Raw genomic sequence first — 17,789 nt, 5'->3', positions numbered from 1 at the left:
CTGTGATCATGGGCCTTCACATAAAACTAGACTTGAAAATCTGTCACAAACCTTTATGTAAGCCAGGAGTAAATGCCACAAAGACTAGAGTGTGGAATGTTTGCCATCAATGTACTCAAAGATGTTTGTGACCTCCATCAAAGGCAGTAACCAGATTACTCTAGAAGCAGAATCAAGAAATATATAACTTGCTTTTTTTTGCTGGAGACTGTTAACTTTGGAACTTATACAGACATTTTATCATATAACCAAGGACACATCATTCAACAAAAAATATTCCAGAGGCATTACTAGTCTCTTCAATCAATGGCACATTTTTCTTATGAACTGTCTGACTGGCAAACATTTGGATACATTGGTGAATGGTCTCATATGTAGTGGGACTGGCTTTACCTAAATTCATAGTATGTTACAACAAATATTTGCTGGAGCCAATATTGTGACTATACTTAGATATTAACTATCATTTATAGATTTTAGATAGGAAAGCGGGCCTTTATAATGTCTCTTTCAAACTTTTAATTATTACATCCTCAGCTACAGCTAAAAATTATCTTCAGTTATTTGAACCAGATACTACACCCAGGTTTCTGTCTTAGTACTTGGTAAGGAATCTTTCTTGATCTTTGATCATCCTGTTTTCACCATAATCAGGAAATCTTTCTTTCTGGCCCAGTTAATTTCCAAGGAGAAAACCCCCTCAAGATCCAAGGAGGTCATCTCATCACTGAACTATTCCCTTGTGAGACTCGTCATTGAAAACAGTGCCCCCTTTGATAAGTATGTTGCTCAGCTGAAAAGGCTTCAAAGATTTCTAACCAAGTAAAGTTTGTGTCTTTCGGCTTTTTCCCGGTTAGGGGTCGCCACAGCGGAACTCTGGTCCCCTAATGATTGGTAGTGGATTTTTATGTACCGGGGCTACCAGCCCTGACGCACAACCTTCAATGAAGGCATGCCCCATTCACGTATGCCTCCACACAGAAGACGCTCTAGCTGAGAATCGAGTGGGACAACGCCTTGCTATGAGGCAACAACGCTACCGCAGCACCACCACCGCAGTATTTCGGCTTTAAATCCTTTAACTAACATGATAGGTTAGTGCTATTCTCTTTATACTCAACAGACTACCAGCTGCTCCAAGGTGACCTATGTCTCACTTTTTGAGTCATGAAAGACCTAGTCCTAATCCTATTTGAACTTCTGTTTCTTTAAATAAATAATGTAACTGTAAATAACCACAGTACTGACCTAACCCTATAACAACAAATACACATAACTTGCAGGAGAGAGAGGGCCTTGACTCATTGTATTCCCAGCATATGGAATAAGTTGCCACTGCAAGTCAAAGTTAATACCTTGGCTTCCTGCCTGTAAGGCTTTGCTTAGTGACTGGATGAGTAAACACAAATTTACCTCAAGGCTGTAATGAATATAATGAATCTTCCAACTGCTGAGGTGAAACTGCCGAATCAAAAGAACAGAAACAGTAAACTGTGACAGATGAATCACCAAGGCTAACGCTGTGTATCAAATAACTGAAGAAATATAGCTGGTAGTCTTGTCCACAAAAAAACATATCAGATATCCGTTTAAAATAAAATAAATTTAATATCCTCTGTTTAAAAAAAGAATAAAAGTCCCTTGATGTTCACAGATGATAAGCGCTTTCGAAATAATCTTCATCAGATCGTGATAGAAAAATGGGACATCCATTTACTTTTATAAAAAAAATTTTGTATTTAATCAGCCAATGCTGACTTGTCAGTTTTATCCAACAAATTATCGTGCTTTCCCATCCTGTTTTAGATATTCAGGACCAATGAAGGTCTCCTATTATTGACACACCTCCATAATCATTATAGGTGTGTTTCTTGTCTAAGATGCAAATTAGCTGAGAGTGTTAAAGAATGAAATTTCATGATGGTCCATTTTAACCAACCACAATCATGTATGCACGTATTTATCAGTGTAGTGTCTCCCACCTTCATTTGTAAATACAATATGTGGATTTTTTCAGTTCTTTTACTTAGCAAAATTTGTGCATATACTTCACACAAAGTGAGCATCCTTCATTGCCCTGCACAAGAAGAGTCTTCCCATAACTCTTAATTGTAGTGCATTTGCTGCTCTTAAAAGAGCGTCCTTAGGGCAGACTGATCATAGCTTCATGTTCCTTACGAACAGGCTAAATGCCAAACCAAAACGGAATTTAAAAATCCTATAATGTCAAATGTCCTTGCAATTACTGATAAGAATTTCTATCGTGACTGCAACCGATCCCAAATCGTAGAAAATGGTATGTAGAAATTTAATGAAAGTTACCATTCGCCATCTCATACATTGCATCTCTGCCACACATGCTGAAATATATGAATGTTCTTCCAAACTGTGAAGTTTTCATAATTCCATTTATTGATATTCTAAAGTAAATATCTTTGAAAGATGACCTTCAAAGCTTGATAGCTTATGCAAATTAGTTGAATAATTAGACGAATCAGAGCCTTGATTTCACTGTTCCAAAAAATTCAGTACCCAATGATATTGAAGATCTTTAATACTTTTCATAGGGTTTTCTACTCTGACTGTGACCAATTGCAAGTTAATCAGCCTTACATGGAAGGTATTGAAGGAAAATGCCGTATACCCTCGCAATGGTTCAGCAACGTATTCTTTCGTTTTATTCATAAAAGTAAAGATGATCGGTCGCAATCACAATAGTAATTCTTATCAGTAATTGCAAGGACATTTGATATTATAGGAATTTTAAATTCAATTTTGGTTTGGCATTTAGCCTGTTCGTAAGGAACATGAAGCTATGATCAGTCTGCCCTAAGGACTCTCTTTTAAGAGCAGCAAATGCAATACAATTAAGAGTTACGGGAAGACTCTTCTTGTGCAGGGCAATGAAGGATGCTCACTTTGTGTGAACTTATATGCACAAATTTTGCTAAGTAAAAGAATTGACAAAATCCACATATTGTATTTACAAATGAAGGTGGGAGACACTACGCTGATAAATACGTGCATACACGATTGTGGTTGGTTAAAATGGACCATCATGAAATTTCATTCGTTAATACTCTCAGCTAATTTGCATCTTAGACAAGAAACACACCTATAATGATTTTGGAGGCGTGTCAATAATAGGAGACCTTCATTGGTCCTGAATATCTAAAACAGGATGGGAAAGCACGACGATTCGTTGGATAAAATTGAAATGCACAAGTCAGCATTGGCTGATTAAATACAAAATTTTTTTATAAAAGTAAATGGATGTCCCATTTTTTATCATGATCTGATGAAGTTTATTTCGAAAGCGCTTATCGTCTGTGAACATCAAGGGACTTTTATTCTTTTTTTGAACAGAAGATATTAAATTTATTTTATTTTAAATGGATATCTGATGTTTTTGTGGACAAGACTACCAGCTATATTTCTTCAGTCATTTGATACAAGGCTGTAATGAATGGCACTGGTTAATTTGGGAGGCGAACACTATTAAGTGTTCAAAAAGGGTGGTGAGAACAATTAAGCAAATCTACTTAAAGGTGTATATGGCTAGGTATTATATGGTTCCCATGATCCTTTTTTAGTTTTGCTGTTATGTTTCTATGAGTGTATAATATTTTAATAGCTCTTTGAGTAGCTCATTTGGAGGAAATGATGGAATAAACATCTATCTTATTTCCTTCTTAAACTTCTTGCAATTTTTCTTTTGCCTCTTCTATCATTTCATGCAGTAGTTCACATAGACAAGCAAATAAGGAGGAGCGGAACCAGTGTGGGGCACAATGGAAACAACATATTCTATGCAGTTGTTATAGGCAGAAACATTCCTCATGGGTAGGAAGCATATAAGAAAGTAATAGTATATTTTGAACTGTAAATGAAGGAGAAACAAAATTATTGTTGAGTGACCTTAACGTGTCACATTTTAAGCCATCTTGGGCATTAAAATAGGCAACCATTTAGAAATAAGTCAAGTACTGTCCCATTTTGTCAGAGTCTGCTCGTATGTCCAAGACTGTAAGTTTGATTGGTTGAATTGTCTGTTTAATTTGTTGGTGACTGAATAACATTGGAATTAAAGTGTCAATCGATATGTTTTACTTACACTTTAGAAACCTGTTTGAAATATTTCCTCATAAAAAGGTTATTGAACAAATTAGATATGCTTAGAGTAGGTCTTAGGGTGGCATAAGGGCATAATATATTCGACAGACAGTAGACTTCCATATGGAGAGTAGGAAGTTTATTAGTAAAGTAGGATCAATATACTCTCCAGAAATGGTTCATTCTTGTGGAGTGCCTTAGGGGTAATTTTGGTACCTTTGTTCATATTAGAATGAATACTTTTATTGATGAATATCTTCTGTCTGTGATAGTAATCTATGCAAATGATGTTCCACTATTTAGTAGTAACAAAATAAATATTATAGTTACAAAATATTGTTTTTCTTCTTCTTTTGGCTTTTCCCGGTTAGGGGTCACCACAGCAGAACTCCGGTCCGCTAATGATTGGCAGTAGATTTTTTTATGGGTGCCGAGGTGCCAGCTCGACGCCCCACCTTCAGCGAAGGCACACCCATTCTACGCATGTCTTTTGAACGCCACTCGACCGCGGGGAGGACATGCAGACTCCACACAGAAGGCGCTCCAGCCGGGAATCGAATGGGAGAACCTCTTGCTGTGAGGCAACAACTCTACCGCTGCACCACTGCGGCTCACCATTTAAAATATGCATAAAAAATTATAATTTAAATACAAACTTGAGAAAAAAAAGCAATTGTATAGTGCTTTTTCATATTAGGCTTGAATCTAATAATAAAGAAGAAGATAAGACTGCTGCAGACTGGGTAATAGGTTTGCATATCTAGAGTATAAAATAGATACCTTTCTTGCTTTTTCTCAACAATTAGTTACGGATGGTAAGTTAATTTGCACCATTATAGTCTCTGAGTAGAAGTCTGATGAAGTTGAGAAAAGTCCTGCTTTATCTGGGGTAAGATTATTGTTTGTTAATATCTTGCGGATGCAGCTGGACTGCCCTGTGAAAATTAATGGTAATTTGTTACTCTTCTTAGATTTATGACTGATTCAAGTATTATAACTCATCAGTATTCGTTATGTGAAATTAATAGGAACCATCATTAAGAGATTTACTAGATTTTAAACTATGTAGGTTGTAAGGCAAGAAGTTTCACAATTTCCTGCCAAGTAAATTAAAAAAAAATTATTTTTGTAAAAACTGGGGAGGTGCAAAGATGTAAAGCATGTTTATACTACGAGCGCACAGGTGCAGCAGTAGCTTTGTCGCCTCACAGCAAGTTCTCCGTTTCAATTCTCGGCTGGAGTACCTTCCGTGCGGAGTCTGCATATCCTCCCTTCATTCATGTGGGTTTTCTGTGGGTACTCCAGTTTCCTCCCACATTGCAAAGACGTGTCTGGAGCATTTCTCCCCGGGGCCTCCGCTGAAAATTGGCATTGTTCCAAGTCAGACTTTCCTGGTGAACAAATGTTAAAAAATAAAATAAATTAAATGTTTTCTTTGGTAATTTCCTTACATAAAACAGGGACATTTCAACAGTCCATAGTACCCACAAAATGAGATTTTATAATGAATGATTTAAAGGTATGAATGTTTCTTATATTGTTTTTAAAAAGCTGCCAAAACAGTATTTTCTGGAGAAATATGCAAGTCTTGCAGTGTAATTTTACATTGCTTGTGTGGACTTTGTAAAATGATGCTTTCACATGTAAAATGATGCTTTCACATTAAAAAAAGAAAGAAAAGAAAAAAATGAATGTAAGAAAAGGTAACTGTTTTGTTATGCATTTGTTACTTAATAGCTCATCATTTAAGTTTGTAATTAATTTTCTTTGAAACAGCAACTGCTGCTGGAGTTGCAACAGTTTACAATTAAAATGCTTGTTGTTTATTAAATAAGAATACTTTTCTTAATGAATGTAGGTTTAAGTTAAAGTAATACTAATTTGAATTTACTTCTCTGTTTTTGTCTCAGGAGTTATTTGTGGCAACCAGTTGCCTGGCCCCCGTGATGTCCACTTTTCCTCCTGGAATTTGAGGAATACCCTGATTTGGAAGCCAGGAGAGGACACAACAAAGGATGTGGAATATATTGTGCAATACAAAATGTAGGTATAGCATAATAGCTCTTTGTATATTGTTTGGGAGTAGTGGTGCTCATTTACAGTATGTTTTGAATTCTGTTTTGTGCCATTAAGGAAAGTGACGGTTTACTTGCATAGTTGCCCAGTTTACCAGTATTGAAGTGAGTAGCAAAGTTAAAGTTTATTTTTTTTTCTCTACATACAGAGAAGATATCTGTAAACTTTTGTCAATGAGATTTGACATACACAAGTGCATTGGCATGAGCAACAAATAGAAATATTTTAAGTGGGACCCCTTTTCTGAAGTTAAAAGTATTAGCCAAAAGCCTTCAGTGAAATATTTCCTAGAGACCCTGCATAAGGAACTAGCAAATAGAAAAATAAATTTTAAAATCAAGATCTTTTTTAAGTCACACTTATAATATGAAAGAATTACAGAAGTCATTCAGAATCCCAATTTTGTGATCCATAAAAAATGTACCACTTTATTAAAATGGTGTAAATATGACATATTTTGTCCACATCAGCTATTTTCTATAGTTGAAGCAAAATTTCTCATTTCTCGACAAAAGGCCATTTGCCATTTTTTCTTTTGTGGGGAGAGATCAAGCCCCTACCCCTGAATCATCCTGACACAGGATTTGAGAGGGTACCCTATACACAACCCTGACACAGTTATTGTGACTGTGGGGTAGCACCAGATCGGAGCTGTAAACATAAAGTGAGTATTGCACTAATCTCTGAAGTTCATGGAAATAAGTAAGTGGTAGGGTGAGGCCCCCCCCCCCCACACACACACACACACACACACACACACACACACCCTCCAAGGGGAAAATCTAGCCTGCTTCCTTGCAAAGACCATAGGAAATTGTTGAAAAACATTTTAATTTTGCTGTAAAAAACTGTAGTTGTTTTGTATTTTGGCATTTAGGATTTAACAATATAGACAAATGTATGAGTTTTCCTTTCCTAATTTTCTATTATTATTATTTATTTTATTTAACATTTGGTGAATGGGAAAGTCCGGCTAGGACAGAGTCTGTTTTCAGCGGAGGCCCGGGGAGAAATGCTCCAGACGCATGTCTTTTCTAGCTATTGAAACTTGGCTCCTGTGATTCAGAATTTCAAGCCCATTATAATTTCCAGACTACTAAAAAAGACCATGCTGAATGCTACATACTTGTGAACTAAAATTACTTGCTTCATGAACATTTTATTTTGTTTATTAAAAGCATATAAAGCAACTCTTTTTGATAGTACCATAAAACAGTTGTGCGGTAGGTGTTGTATAGTATTTCATGGATGTTCGCTGCCTTCCATTTTTGAAAAGTAGTCTTCCATAATCAAGACTCACTCTGGGCAAGTCATACCCGTAGGAGGGGGTTCTAGTGAAAGATGCTGGACAGAATTATAGAGATGAATGAGAAAATAAAAACATCTGTATATAACAAATAAAATGTGTCTACCTCACCTTATCAGCATTCAGTGTGTTTACTGCAAACTTTCGTATCTTAAAAATTCAAAACTGTGCTACAACAAAAGTATCTGAGCTCAAAATACATCACTCTGCAAAACAAAGTTACAGGGTCTTGCACTTCAAACATGAAACACAGGGAAACAAGCCAGTATTTTTGAAGAAAGGGCACATTTCCTGTATCCTAATACCCCAAGTTCCAAAATAATAAATTTGAGATTACACAGTCTTTGGGGAATGGAATACTATTTATGGAGGATGCATAGCCTCCAGAGTTATTATGTGCAAGTCTAAGATGAGATCTCCTGTGTTATGGCACATGGTGGTTTATTTTCTTAAAAAATCTCAGTAGATTGAGGCTATTAATTTGCACTGTTGTCCAATTGGGAGTTGTTGTTTTTATTACACTTTTAAAAGTTGTAGTTATCAGTGACTACAGGATGTCCTATAATCATATCAATAGGTTGGTAAAAAACATAGTGAATTTCAGTAAGGTCAAACTGACACAACAAAATTAATACTGCATAAATTGTAAGAATATATGAAACCACAAATGTCAAATGAGCCAAGAGTTTATCCCCAAAACAGAAACCTCAGTCAGCACCTGTCACTCCTGTCAATGAGGGACACAGGTGGAATCCCTAGGACAAATGTGTGGTTTCCCATCCACTCATCAAGGTTGCACTTGAAGAGGGTCACAGCGTACTTTGATTGGCGCGTATGGGGAGTCTTTTCCAGAGACAGGGGGCAGCAAAGTACTTTGTTTGACGTGTATGGGGAGTGTGTTCCAGAGACAGGGGGAGCCTCTGGGAAACAAATCTCTCTCTCCAGCAGGTTTTGTTAAAGTCATATATTAAATTTAAGCCTTTTAATCAGGTAATGCACATGGAGTTAAACTTATGGATATGGAGCATCTCTAGTAGAACAGAGTCTGGGACTGCCTTGTAAGCGAGACACAGATCACCTCTGAGCAATCTGTACAATACCGAGTATAGTTATAGTGATTTGAGCATGTCCATTTAGGTCAGGTGTTGGAAGCCATGGATTCTCTTTGTGAGGTATTTCTGTGGCCTTTCCAGTTGGTGAAAGTGTTTGGAGTGGTACATACCAAATGGGGCATTGTACTCAATTATTAGCCTAATGAGGGAGGAGTACACAGAGGTAATAACCTCCTTGTTTCTAGATGCAATCCCTTTACTTATGAGATGAACCAACTAAAAGGCTTTTCTGACCACTGTCACTACATGACGGCCAAATGTGAGATTGTTGTCAACCTGTGTACCCAGGTCTCTCACCACAGGTTGTGTGCGTAGGGGGTTGCCGTTCTTGTGGTAGTCAGTAGGGGCCATGTTTTTGCAGAATGGTATGATAATGCATTTTTTGCATTTAACTTAAGGCAATGACTGTGGCACCAGTACTTTGTTGCTGTGAGACCCTCTTGTAGTATGTTGACATCATTTGGGGAATCAATGACAGCACCCAACTTACAGTCATCCACAAACTTGGTCAGCCACAGGTCTTTTGTAATTGCCTGGACCTCTGAGAAGTAGATACCATGCAGTAGGGGTCCCAGGATAGATCCCTGGGGAACACCACTAGTGACAGGTGAATAAAAGGGTAAGACAGAGGAGACAGCACCCCTTGACTAAGCATACTCATGGCGAGTGTGCAAGTGGAAGCACTGCTCTGTTATTTTTAGTAAAGTTTGTATAAGGATGGTGTGTACATTCATTTCATTATTAATTACGGGGAGATTATCAGGTATTGCTTTGAATAGCTAAAGTTTACATGTAAAATGTATTTCTGGCTTGCAAAACTGAAAAAAAATTTATTTGTTACATACTTACAGAATCCTGGTATTAAGAAAAGAGATTAAATTCTGCACAACTGAAAATGAACATGACGCGGACATGTTTATTACTGTTACTATCACATTACATTTTGGAAAATACATAGTTGTAGTCCATGGAGGGCCGTGATAACACTTTACAAATCAGAGAAAGGCAACCATGAGCTCCTTTGTAACATCTCTCTTTCCCTCTCTCACACACACACACAAAAAATATTATATTCTGCTGGGTATATAGGTACGCTCTTCCTGGTGTAATACTGAAATGGTGTCAGGAAACAGTCTTACTAAAATACTAAGCACACACTCTTACATTAGTAAATCAAGACAATACTTTCAAGAGATGTTCCATGGGAATAACATTTTACTATGAAATGCAGAAGGAAGACCTATTTATAGGTAATAGGCAATACTTTATTTGTAAACATTATGTAAACAAACTTGTATAATAAAACAAATTATGGTGCTGTGTCAGCTGTGTTTGATGATAAAAGAAAGTGTCTCTACTTCAACTGATAGTTGTCTAAATCTTATTGAAGGTTACTATACCAGTGTTTCCTTGAAGATCCTGAATTTACTCAAGATACTTTTCAGGGCACAGAAAAACAGGGACCTAAGGCCAGTCCTAAACCTGAGCCATCTAAACAGATTTGAGAAACAAATGAAATTCCAGATGATCATGGTACAGTCTAGTTTTCCTGTGCAGAGGAGAAAAACAGGATGTGCTCCATAGACATCCAGGATGTATGCAACCATATAAAGATGAACAGACGATCAAAGAGGTTCTTTTGCTTCCAGATGGGAGCCAGTCATTTTCAGTTCAGAGCACTGCCATTTAGTCTTTCTACAGTCCCCTTGGTGTTAAACAAATGCATAACAGTGGCAGCGGCAAAATCCCTTCTTCAAAGATTTTGGATGTTCCCTTATTTGGACATCTCACTGCTTCCACCAGAGATCTACTCATTCAAGCCATAGACTCCTTGCTTCCTTTTTTGTGCAAGCTTGGGATTACAGTAAATCTAATGAAATGCAAGCTTCAGCCAGTACAATCCTTAGATTTCATTGGGGCACTTTTGGACATGAAGCTTCAAATTGCAAGTCTCCCCCAGACAAGAATTTCATACCTTCATCAGCAAGCCCTAGCTGATTTGCTGTATTCTAGCAGATCTATCCTTCTCCTTCATTACTGCTCCCTCAACCCATTAGTAGTGGAAGATATATTCACCTATTGGGGCTGGCCTTGTGTCAATCTCTTTGCATCTCCCCATAACACCAAGTGCAGCAAGTTCTTCACTTTAATTCCTCAGGGGAGAGAGTCACCAAAAGATGCTCTGATCCACAGTTGGCCCCTGGACTCCTCTATGTGCTTTCTCCCACACCTCTGATACCCAAATTTCTGCAGAAAGCTTTGGTGAAGGAAGTCACAGTTATCCTCATAGCACTTTAGTGGCCTCGTAAAGCGTGGTTTCCCTTTCTCTGGCCTCATCTAGTACACTATCCCTGGTTATGGGGCTCAGTTCCATATCTGTTCCATTTGTCAGGGTTGCCTCACCCAGACATTCAGTCCCTCAAGTTAACTGCTTGGTTGCTCCAATTCCAGTGATGGTTAAACAGTCCAGGTTTTCATCCTCCATTGTTTATATTCTGACTTCTTTACAGAAACTTTCAACTGGAAAGGTTTATAAAAGTAAGTGGAAAATAGTTTCCTTTTTGACAGCTGAGAACAATCTTGACCCTTTTTGGCCCCACTTGCTGCAATTTTTTTCTAGCTTAACTCTTCCAAAAGGGAGCCAGTTACTCTACTATTAAGGTACAATTTGCTGCTATATCTTCTTTTCACATTGGTGAGAATCACATCCCCACCGCATGAGATAAAGCTTTCCTCAGAGGAACTTTTTACTATGCATCCCACAAAAAAATCCAGTTCCTCCATGGGATATTACAATTTTACTGCAAGCCTTGACCAGCCCTCCTTTTCAGCCTTCCAGTAAAGTTGATCTAAAGTTTTTTATCATGGAAAACTTTGTTTTTTGCTGCAATTCTCAATACAGAAGAATTTCTGAGTTTCATGCCCTATCTTCTAAACTTGCTAATCTGTTTTTCATAAAGCAAGAGTGTGCTTAAGAACCAACCCCTCTTTCCTTACCAAGATGGCTTCTGAATCTTCTGTCATTTGGTCAGTCAATTGATTTTCCAGTGTTTTTCCTCATACGTCTCAAATAAATGTTAATACAGATTACATTTACTGGAGGTTTATGTCCAGCTATGTATTCATTTGCATAGAATAAATACCCTCAGGAAGACTGGCCAGTTGTTTGTCTCTTACTCCTGATCTATGGCAGGAAAGGGAGCATCTAAGGAGACTCCCATTGGCTTTCTGAATGTATTTCTCATGCTCATAAACCAAGGGCTATATCACTGCTTACGTCTCCAAAAGCTCAGTCAACAAGATTTGTAGCTTCTTCTACAGCATGCTTTTCCAGAGTACCTGTTGATGACATATGTGCTGCAGCAACCTGGTTCAGGTCCAGAAGAACATGACCTACTCCCAGGGACCCCCTGCAGACCAGCCACATACCACCATTCCCATCGCATTCCCTCCCATCCCACCTGCCAGGAACCAAGCCTCACCTTCCTCCAACCCTGGCACACTCAACTCTTCCATAAACATTTCCACCTGCACTGTTTCTCGAGTTCCACATTTCTTGCACACTGCCCTTCTTAGTATAATTCAGTAATCTTTCCTTTTTCTCTATACCTGTAAGGCTATTTACATTCTAAAATACTATGGATAGAGTAGCCATTATGCTAAAAAGCTGTTGTTCCCACTTATTATACATGACAGTTTTTTGAATGTGTATGTCCAACTTTTGTCTTACATGTACACACTAATGTTTGGCAGACTGGTCTTTTACACAGTTGTTTCTTCTCATCTCCATTTGAACCTTTGTCACATTTCTGAAGACTTTTTGCTTTAATGAAAACCCTCAAACAAAAAACTAAATACATTTTCAGAGTATCACTATCCCCTATTAATTTAGAATAAATACACAAAACTATGTATATTTTCAGTAAATAAAGTTTAACCCTCCAAATAGAAACAATTTCCCCAAATTATCAGCTCCACCCCCAGGCATAAAATAATCTAAAATGAAGGTTACCATACTAAACTGCATGTTACAGCCTGTATTGCCACTTACACTGGTTGCTGCCTGTTCTTTTCATATCACTCTTCCCCTCCCAGTTGTGAAAACAGCTGGTATGCTTTCAGAAAAAAAAACTTTAATCCCTAAGGAAAAAGTGCCTGGCAATATTTAAATAAAACTAAATTATGGACTGTTCTATTAAATTCATTAGAGTATTAAGGCTTCTGGGGGCTGCTATCTCTTATTCACGTCCCTTAATTTCAGACTTTATTTTTTACTGAACTGCTTGTTATTGTACCTTTAAATTTTACATCTTCCTCAGGGGAATGCTCAGAACTCTTAAGATTAATTGCTTGCACCTACAGACAAGTTGTCTCCATGTCAAAAGTAGTCAGCACTGAGAAAAAAAAATGCTACAAACTTGCAGATTCAGAGATTCGTATATGAATACTAGGCTAACTGACCTCAAGGACAGTTTTAAGCCTAGTAAATAATCTGAGGTCATAATCAAACTGTGTACCTTGTGTCTGTGAGTTGAAGACCCTGACCATTATGTCAAACCTAAACTATAGTGCATTAAGAAATTTTTGTAAATTTCACTCGGAACAGAATGTACAGTATTTCCCTGGCTACCTTGAGCTGCAGACTCTATCTTTCAATGAGAATATTTGCCAATAGAAAACAGCCAATATCTTTGCAGATGGAAGAAGCTTAGCATTTGTCATGTCCTTCATCATTTTCTTAATTTTCAATCCTATGTGCTTACAAAAATGTTTATAGTTTATGAAGACAATGACATAATCTAGGCATCCACCATTGTAAAAACAAGGGGAAATTATCATCCTAGTTTTATATATAATATAATAGGTACACTTTTACTCCTCATCCCCACCTCAGCAGTCCAAGACCACAGCATTATATTAACTTAAACTTGCTTCTTTTTGGACTTTCTCCTCTTGTTATACTGTACAACCAATATTTATTGCAACTAAAAAAGATACTTTAATATCTATAACACATATAACGAGCACTGAAAAGTCCCCCCCCCCACACACACATTTTAAATATGCCTGATTGCACCCTCTACAAAATAGCATGCACTTTATACAGTCCACTCACAAAGTTTAACAGTCAGAAAAAGTTTGGTCTTTCGTCAACCACTTTTATTTGCAAAGTCATATTTCAAAACTGCGTTTGATGCTTTATAATCTCACATTTATTCATTAATTTCAGTGGTTTTGGTCTTCCAGATCATCTACATCTCTCAACACTAGTCTCTTTTTCAAGTCTATGGTACTCCTGATTCTGCTAGTCAATTCCTAAGTATTTTTTGGAACACTGGAAAATGTTTCACTGGCAAAGTTTCTCTATTAGCTTTATTGTCAGATGAATGAGAAGCAAAGTAATTTTCTGCTTGCTACTCATGTTTTGTTAGATAAACTTTGTTATTTCTTCCTTAGCCTGTTCTGCATCAAATGTTTTATTTGATTCTACAGGGAAAATACTCTAAAGACAGCTGGCCACAGCAGCTTGAATCTCACATCTGTGTCTCTCAACATTCCCTGATTGCTGGCATAAATTTGCTTCTCTTATAGGTTCATAAGTAGGTACTAGGCTATTGGCCCAAGGGCCTAAGTAAGCCTAGCCAACAAGGTTCCCTGGCTTATGCCATCCAAGAAAGTTATTTTTCTGTGCCCCTGTTGAGCAGAGCCACAGAAGTGATCCCCGGGGTGCATTTCCTATTTCCCATCCACTCAGCAAGATTTTTCTTGAAGAGTGCTAATGAGAAACTTTGCTAGACATAGATGGGTAGCTTGTTACAGAGTATGGGGAGTCTCTGGGACAGAAATCTATCCCTCCAGCATGTCCTGTTTATTGTGGTGACAAGGTTTAGGTCCCTAGAGCATGTACCTTAGGGGGATTTCTTTAGGTGTAGCATGTCCAACAGCTCTGGGTTTGATATAGCTTTATATGTTTGGCAGAGATAACCTCGGAATAGGCGATATGCTATGGAGTACAGCTAGAGTTTTGTGAGATGGTCAGTGTAGGGCATTGTGAGGTACTACTGTGGACTTTCCAGCTGCTGCAGATGTCTTGTGAGGTACATTCCAAAAGGGGTGTTGCACTCTATAATGGGTCTAATGAGTGTCGGTTAGAGAGGAATAATGACCGCTTTTTTCCTGGATGAGAACCCTTTTGTGATGAGGTGTGCCATGTAGAAGGATTTCCTGACTACTGTGACAATGTGATTATCAAAGGAGAGACTACCGTCCACCTGGATCCCAAGGTCTCTTATCACACATTCGGCATTAAGTAGACTGCCGCCTCTGTGGTAGTTCATGGGTACAGAGTTTTTACCAAAGGGGATGACAGTGCACTTTTTGGCATTGAGCTTGAGGCCATGGCTCTGACACCAGGCATCTGTCTCAGTGAAGCCCTTCTGTAGGATGTCCACATCATTTTGGGACTCAACTATGGATCCAGTTTGCAGTCTTCTGCAAAATCCGTTAGCCAAATGCCTTCTGTGTTAGCCTGTAATTCAGAGAAGTATTTACCAAACAGGAGAGGTCCCAGGACTGAACCCTCTGGTACTCCACTTGTCAATGGTTTGAAGTCAGATTTGGAGTCTGCAACTTTTACAGTGTGGGTTCTATCAGTGAGCCAGTTGGCAACCCATCTTGTGACATAGGGATTTATACCAAGTTTAGTGAGTTTATCTATAATTCTAGAGTGGGAGATGGTGTCAAAAGCCTTGGCAAAGTCAAGATAGGCTGTGTGAACCACCTTACCCTCGTCTACAGCTTTGGTGACTGCTTCAAAGAAGTCGATCAGGTTCAGGAGGTATGATCTGCCTTTCACAAATCTGAACTGCGTGAGGTCCAGAGTTTGGAGGTTATCAATGTCTTTATTTGAGTTCCATGATGATACATTCCATGGCCTTACAGACCAGGCTTGTCAGGCTAATAGGGCGATAGTTCCCAGGATCAGTGGTGGCTCTCCCTTTGTGGACTGGGATAACTGTTGCTGTGTGCCATTCAGTGGGCACAATGCCTGATGTGAGGCTATGATTGAACATGTGCTTAGGTGGGGTGCCAGTTCATTCTGAAGTTCATGTAAAATGCAGCCTGGGATGTTGTCCGGTCCCATGGATGCTGTGTTTTTGGCTTTAGAGAGTGCAGCTTTTACTTGCATAGTTGTGATTACAGGGACTCTGCATTCTTCCTGTATAGATATGGGCCCTTTATGGGGTGAGAGGGGGGTAAAGTTAGCACTGAACCTATCTGCCAGGATGTTGGCAATATCAGTTGGTTCTGTAATTTATGTGCTGTTGTGCTGTAACTCGGAGTAGATCTGGGTGTTGCCATTGAGATTCCTGACATAGCTATAGAATGCTTTGTGGTTGCCCTTAGAATCGGTGGTGATTTTGTTTTTGTAGCTAGCTTTGGAGGATCTTATAAGGGATCTTAGCTTCTTACTGAGGCTGACCAGGGAGCTCCTCCACTCATGGGATTTTATTCTCTTTTGCAACAGTTTCTTCCTTCTGTTGTAGAGTTAGTTTATGGCAGGGGACCACCAGAGTGGCTTCCTTTTTTTGGAGGACAGCGTCTTGGTTCTGTTTGTGATAGCATGATCCATGCACTCTTGTAAGTGCTTATTGAGTAGGATTCAGCAGTCATAACTGTATTGTCCATCTGCATGGGTGTCATGAAGTTCACCACTTCTGTCCTAAGAAGCATGAAGTTGGCTTTGGAGAAATTTTTTACCATGGTTTCATTAATGGGGGGTGGGATGTGGATATCTAGGGTGATTAGCTTATGGTCGGATCTGACCAACGAGGAGTTGACTTCAGGTGTGGAACACTGGTCACTCATGTTGGTAATGAAAAGGTCTAGGATATTGCTGCCCCTGGTGAGGATGTGGATAAGTTGATCCATGGTATTGGAATTTATGAATTCCAGAAAGTGTTGAGTGAAGAAGTGGGTACATGAGTAGTTTTCCCAGTTAATGGTGGGGTAGTTGAAATTGACCATTGTTAGGGTGTTTGGTTGAACCCTAATATTTTCCAGTATATCAAGAAAAGAGGAGTGGGAATCCTGGGGCATGGTGAGGGATCTGTAGCAAGCTACAATTTTGATTGCAGTTTTGCCCAGAGTTAGTTGCACTTGGATAACCTCAGATGCATTATGCTGAGCAACTAGCCTGGAGGTGTGGATATCCTTAATGAATAATGGACACACCTCTGCCTTTGGTGTTCCGATCCAGGTTAGAGGGCCAAAAAGTGTGATATGAGTTATAGCCTGGTAATGCAGGGGTGCACTCTGGAGCCTTGAACCATGTCTCAGTCACTGCACAGATATCAATGTTCTCCATTTTAAGGAGTGCCTCGAGGGAGTGCATTTTGAGATTTAGACTTCTAGAATTGAGTAGCATTACCCTCAGTTTTTGCTTGCCTGTTCCTGTTATGGTAATGAATTTGTCATTTGAACTTTGCCTACAAAAGGCACTATAGGGGTGGCAGGAACCTTAGCCAGTATCCGGAATCCCAGGGGGTGACAGGTGCAGGTCATCTCTGGCAAAGCATTGTGGTCTGTTGACCGTGTCGCCCCAGGCAGTCAAATACTGGATCCCATTAGAATGACACCAGAAGCTTAGCCAATTGTTGAAGTCAATCATTTTGTCCCTTTACTGCGGTATCATGCTGGGCGATGGCAGGATGCTACTCAGGGGTAGGGTCATACCTGCCTGGGCTACAAGATCAGAGAGCTCTTCCATGTCTCTTTTCCTGTGTAGTCCAGGGAGGTACATCTCAGGTCATTCACACCAACATGGACAATGACAGAGTCATATATGTACTTGTTGTGGAGTGACCGGAGTGCATGGGTTATGTGGCAGATCCTGGCACCCGACAGGCAGCTGACAGTAACCTTCTCCTTGTTTAGCCTGGTGAGTGGGACATCAGTGTGCCTGACTATAGAGTCACCTATGACTAGTGTGTTGGGTACATTGTTTTACCTTATGGGCTGTGGTTGAGTGGCACAATGAGTCTGTGGGCTATGTGTCATTTGGGTTGTGTTGGGGGGTGGAGGTTGCTTGCATTTCTGCTGTGGATGTCTCTGTTGCTTGAGGAGATTATTATTGAGAGCCTCTGCGAATGTTTTTGTGTTTCTATGTGTGGATTTTGGTG

General features: G+C 39.0%; 1 protein-coding gene across 1 annotated transcript in view; it reads left to right on the top strand.

The window, feature by feature from the left end:
* LOC122806225 (interleukin-20 receptor subunit alpha-like) overlaps nucleotides 1–17,789 on the top strand; it is a 764,186-nt gene that overhangs the window by 604,745 nt on the left and 141,652 nt on the right. Inside the window, exon 2 of the mRNA XM_044076474.1 lies at nucleotides 6,024–6,156. Coding sequence (XP_043932409.1) covers nucleotides 6,024–6,156 — 133 coding nt within the window. The remainder of the gene's footprint in view (nucleotides 1–6,023; nucleotides 6,157–17,789) is intronic.

Source organism: Protopterus annectens, chromosome 1.part1 (assembly GCF_019279795.1).
Source record: "Protopterus annectens isolate FY-2018-M chromosome 1.part1, PAN1.0, whole genome shotgun sequence".
NCBI classification, from domain to species: Eukaryota; Metazoa; Chordata; order Ceratodontiformes; family Protopteridae; genus Protopterus; species Protopterus annectens.
This window is presented reverse-complemented; position numbering and strand designations above follow the sequence as displayed.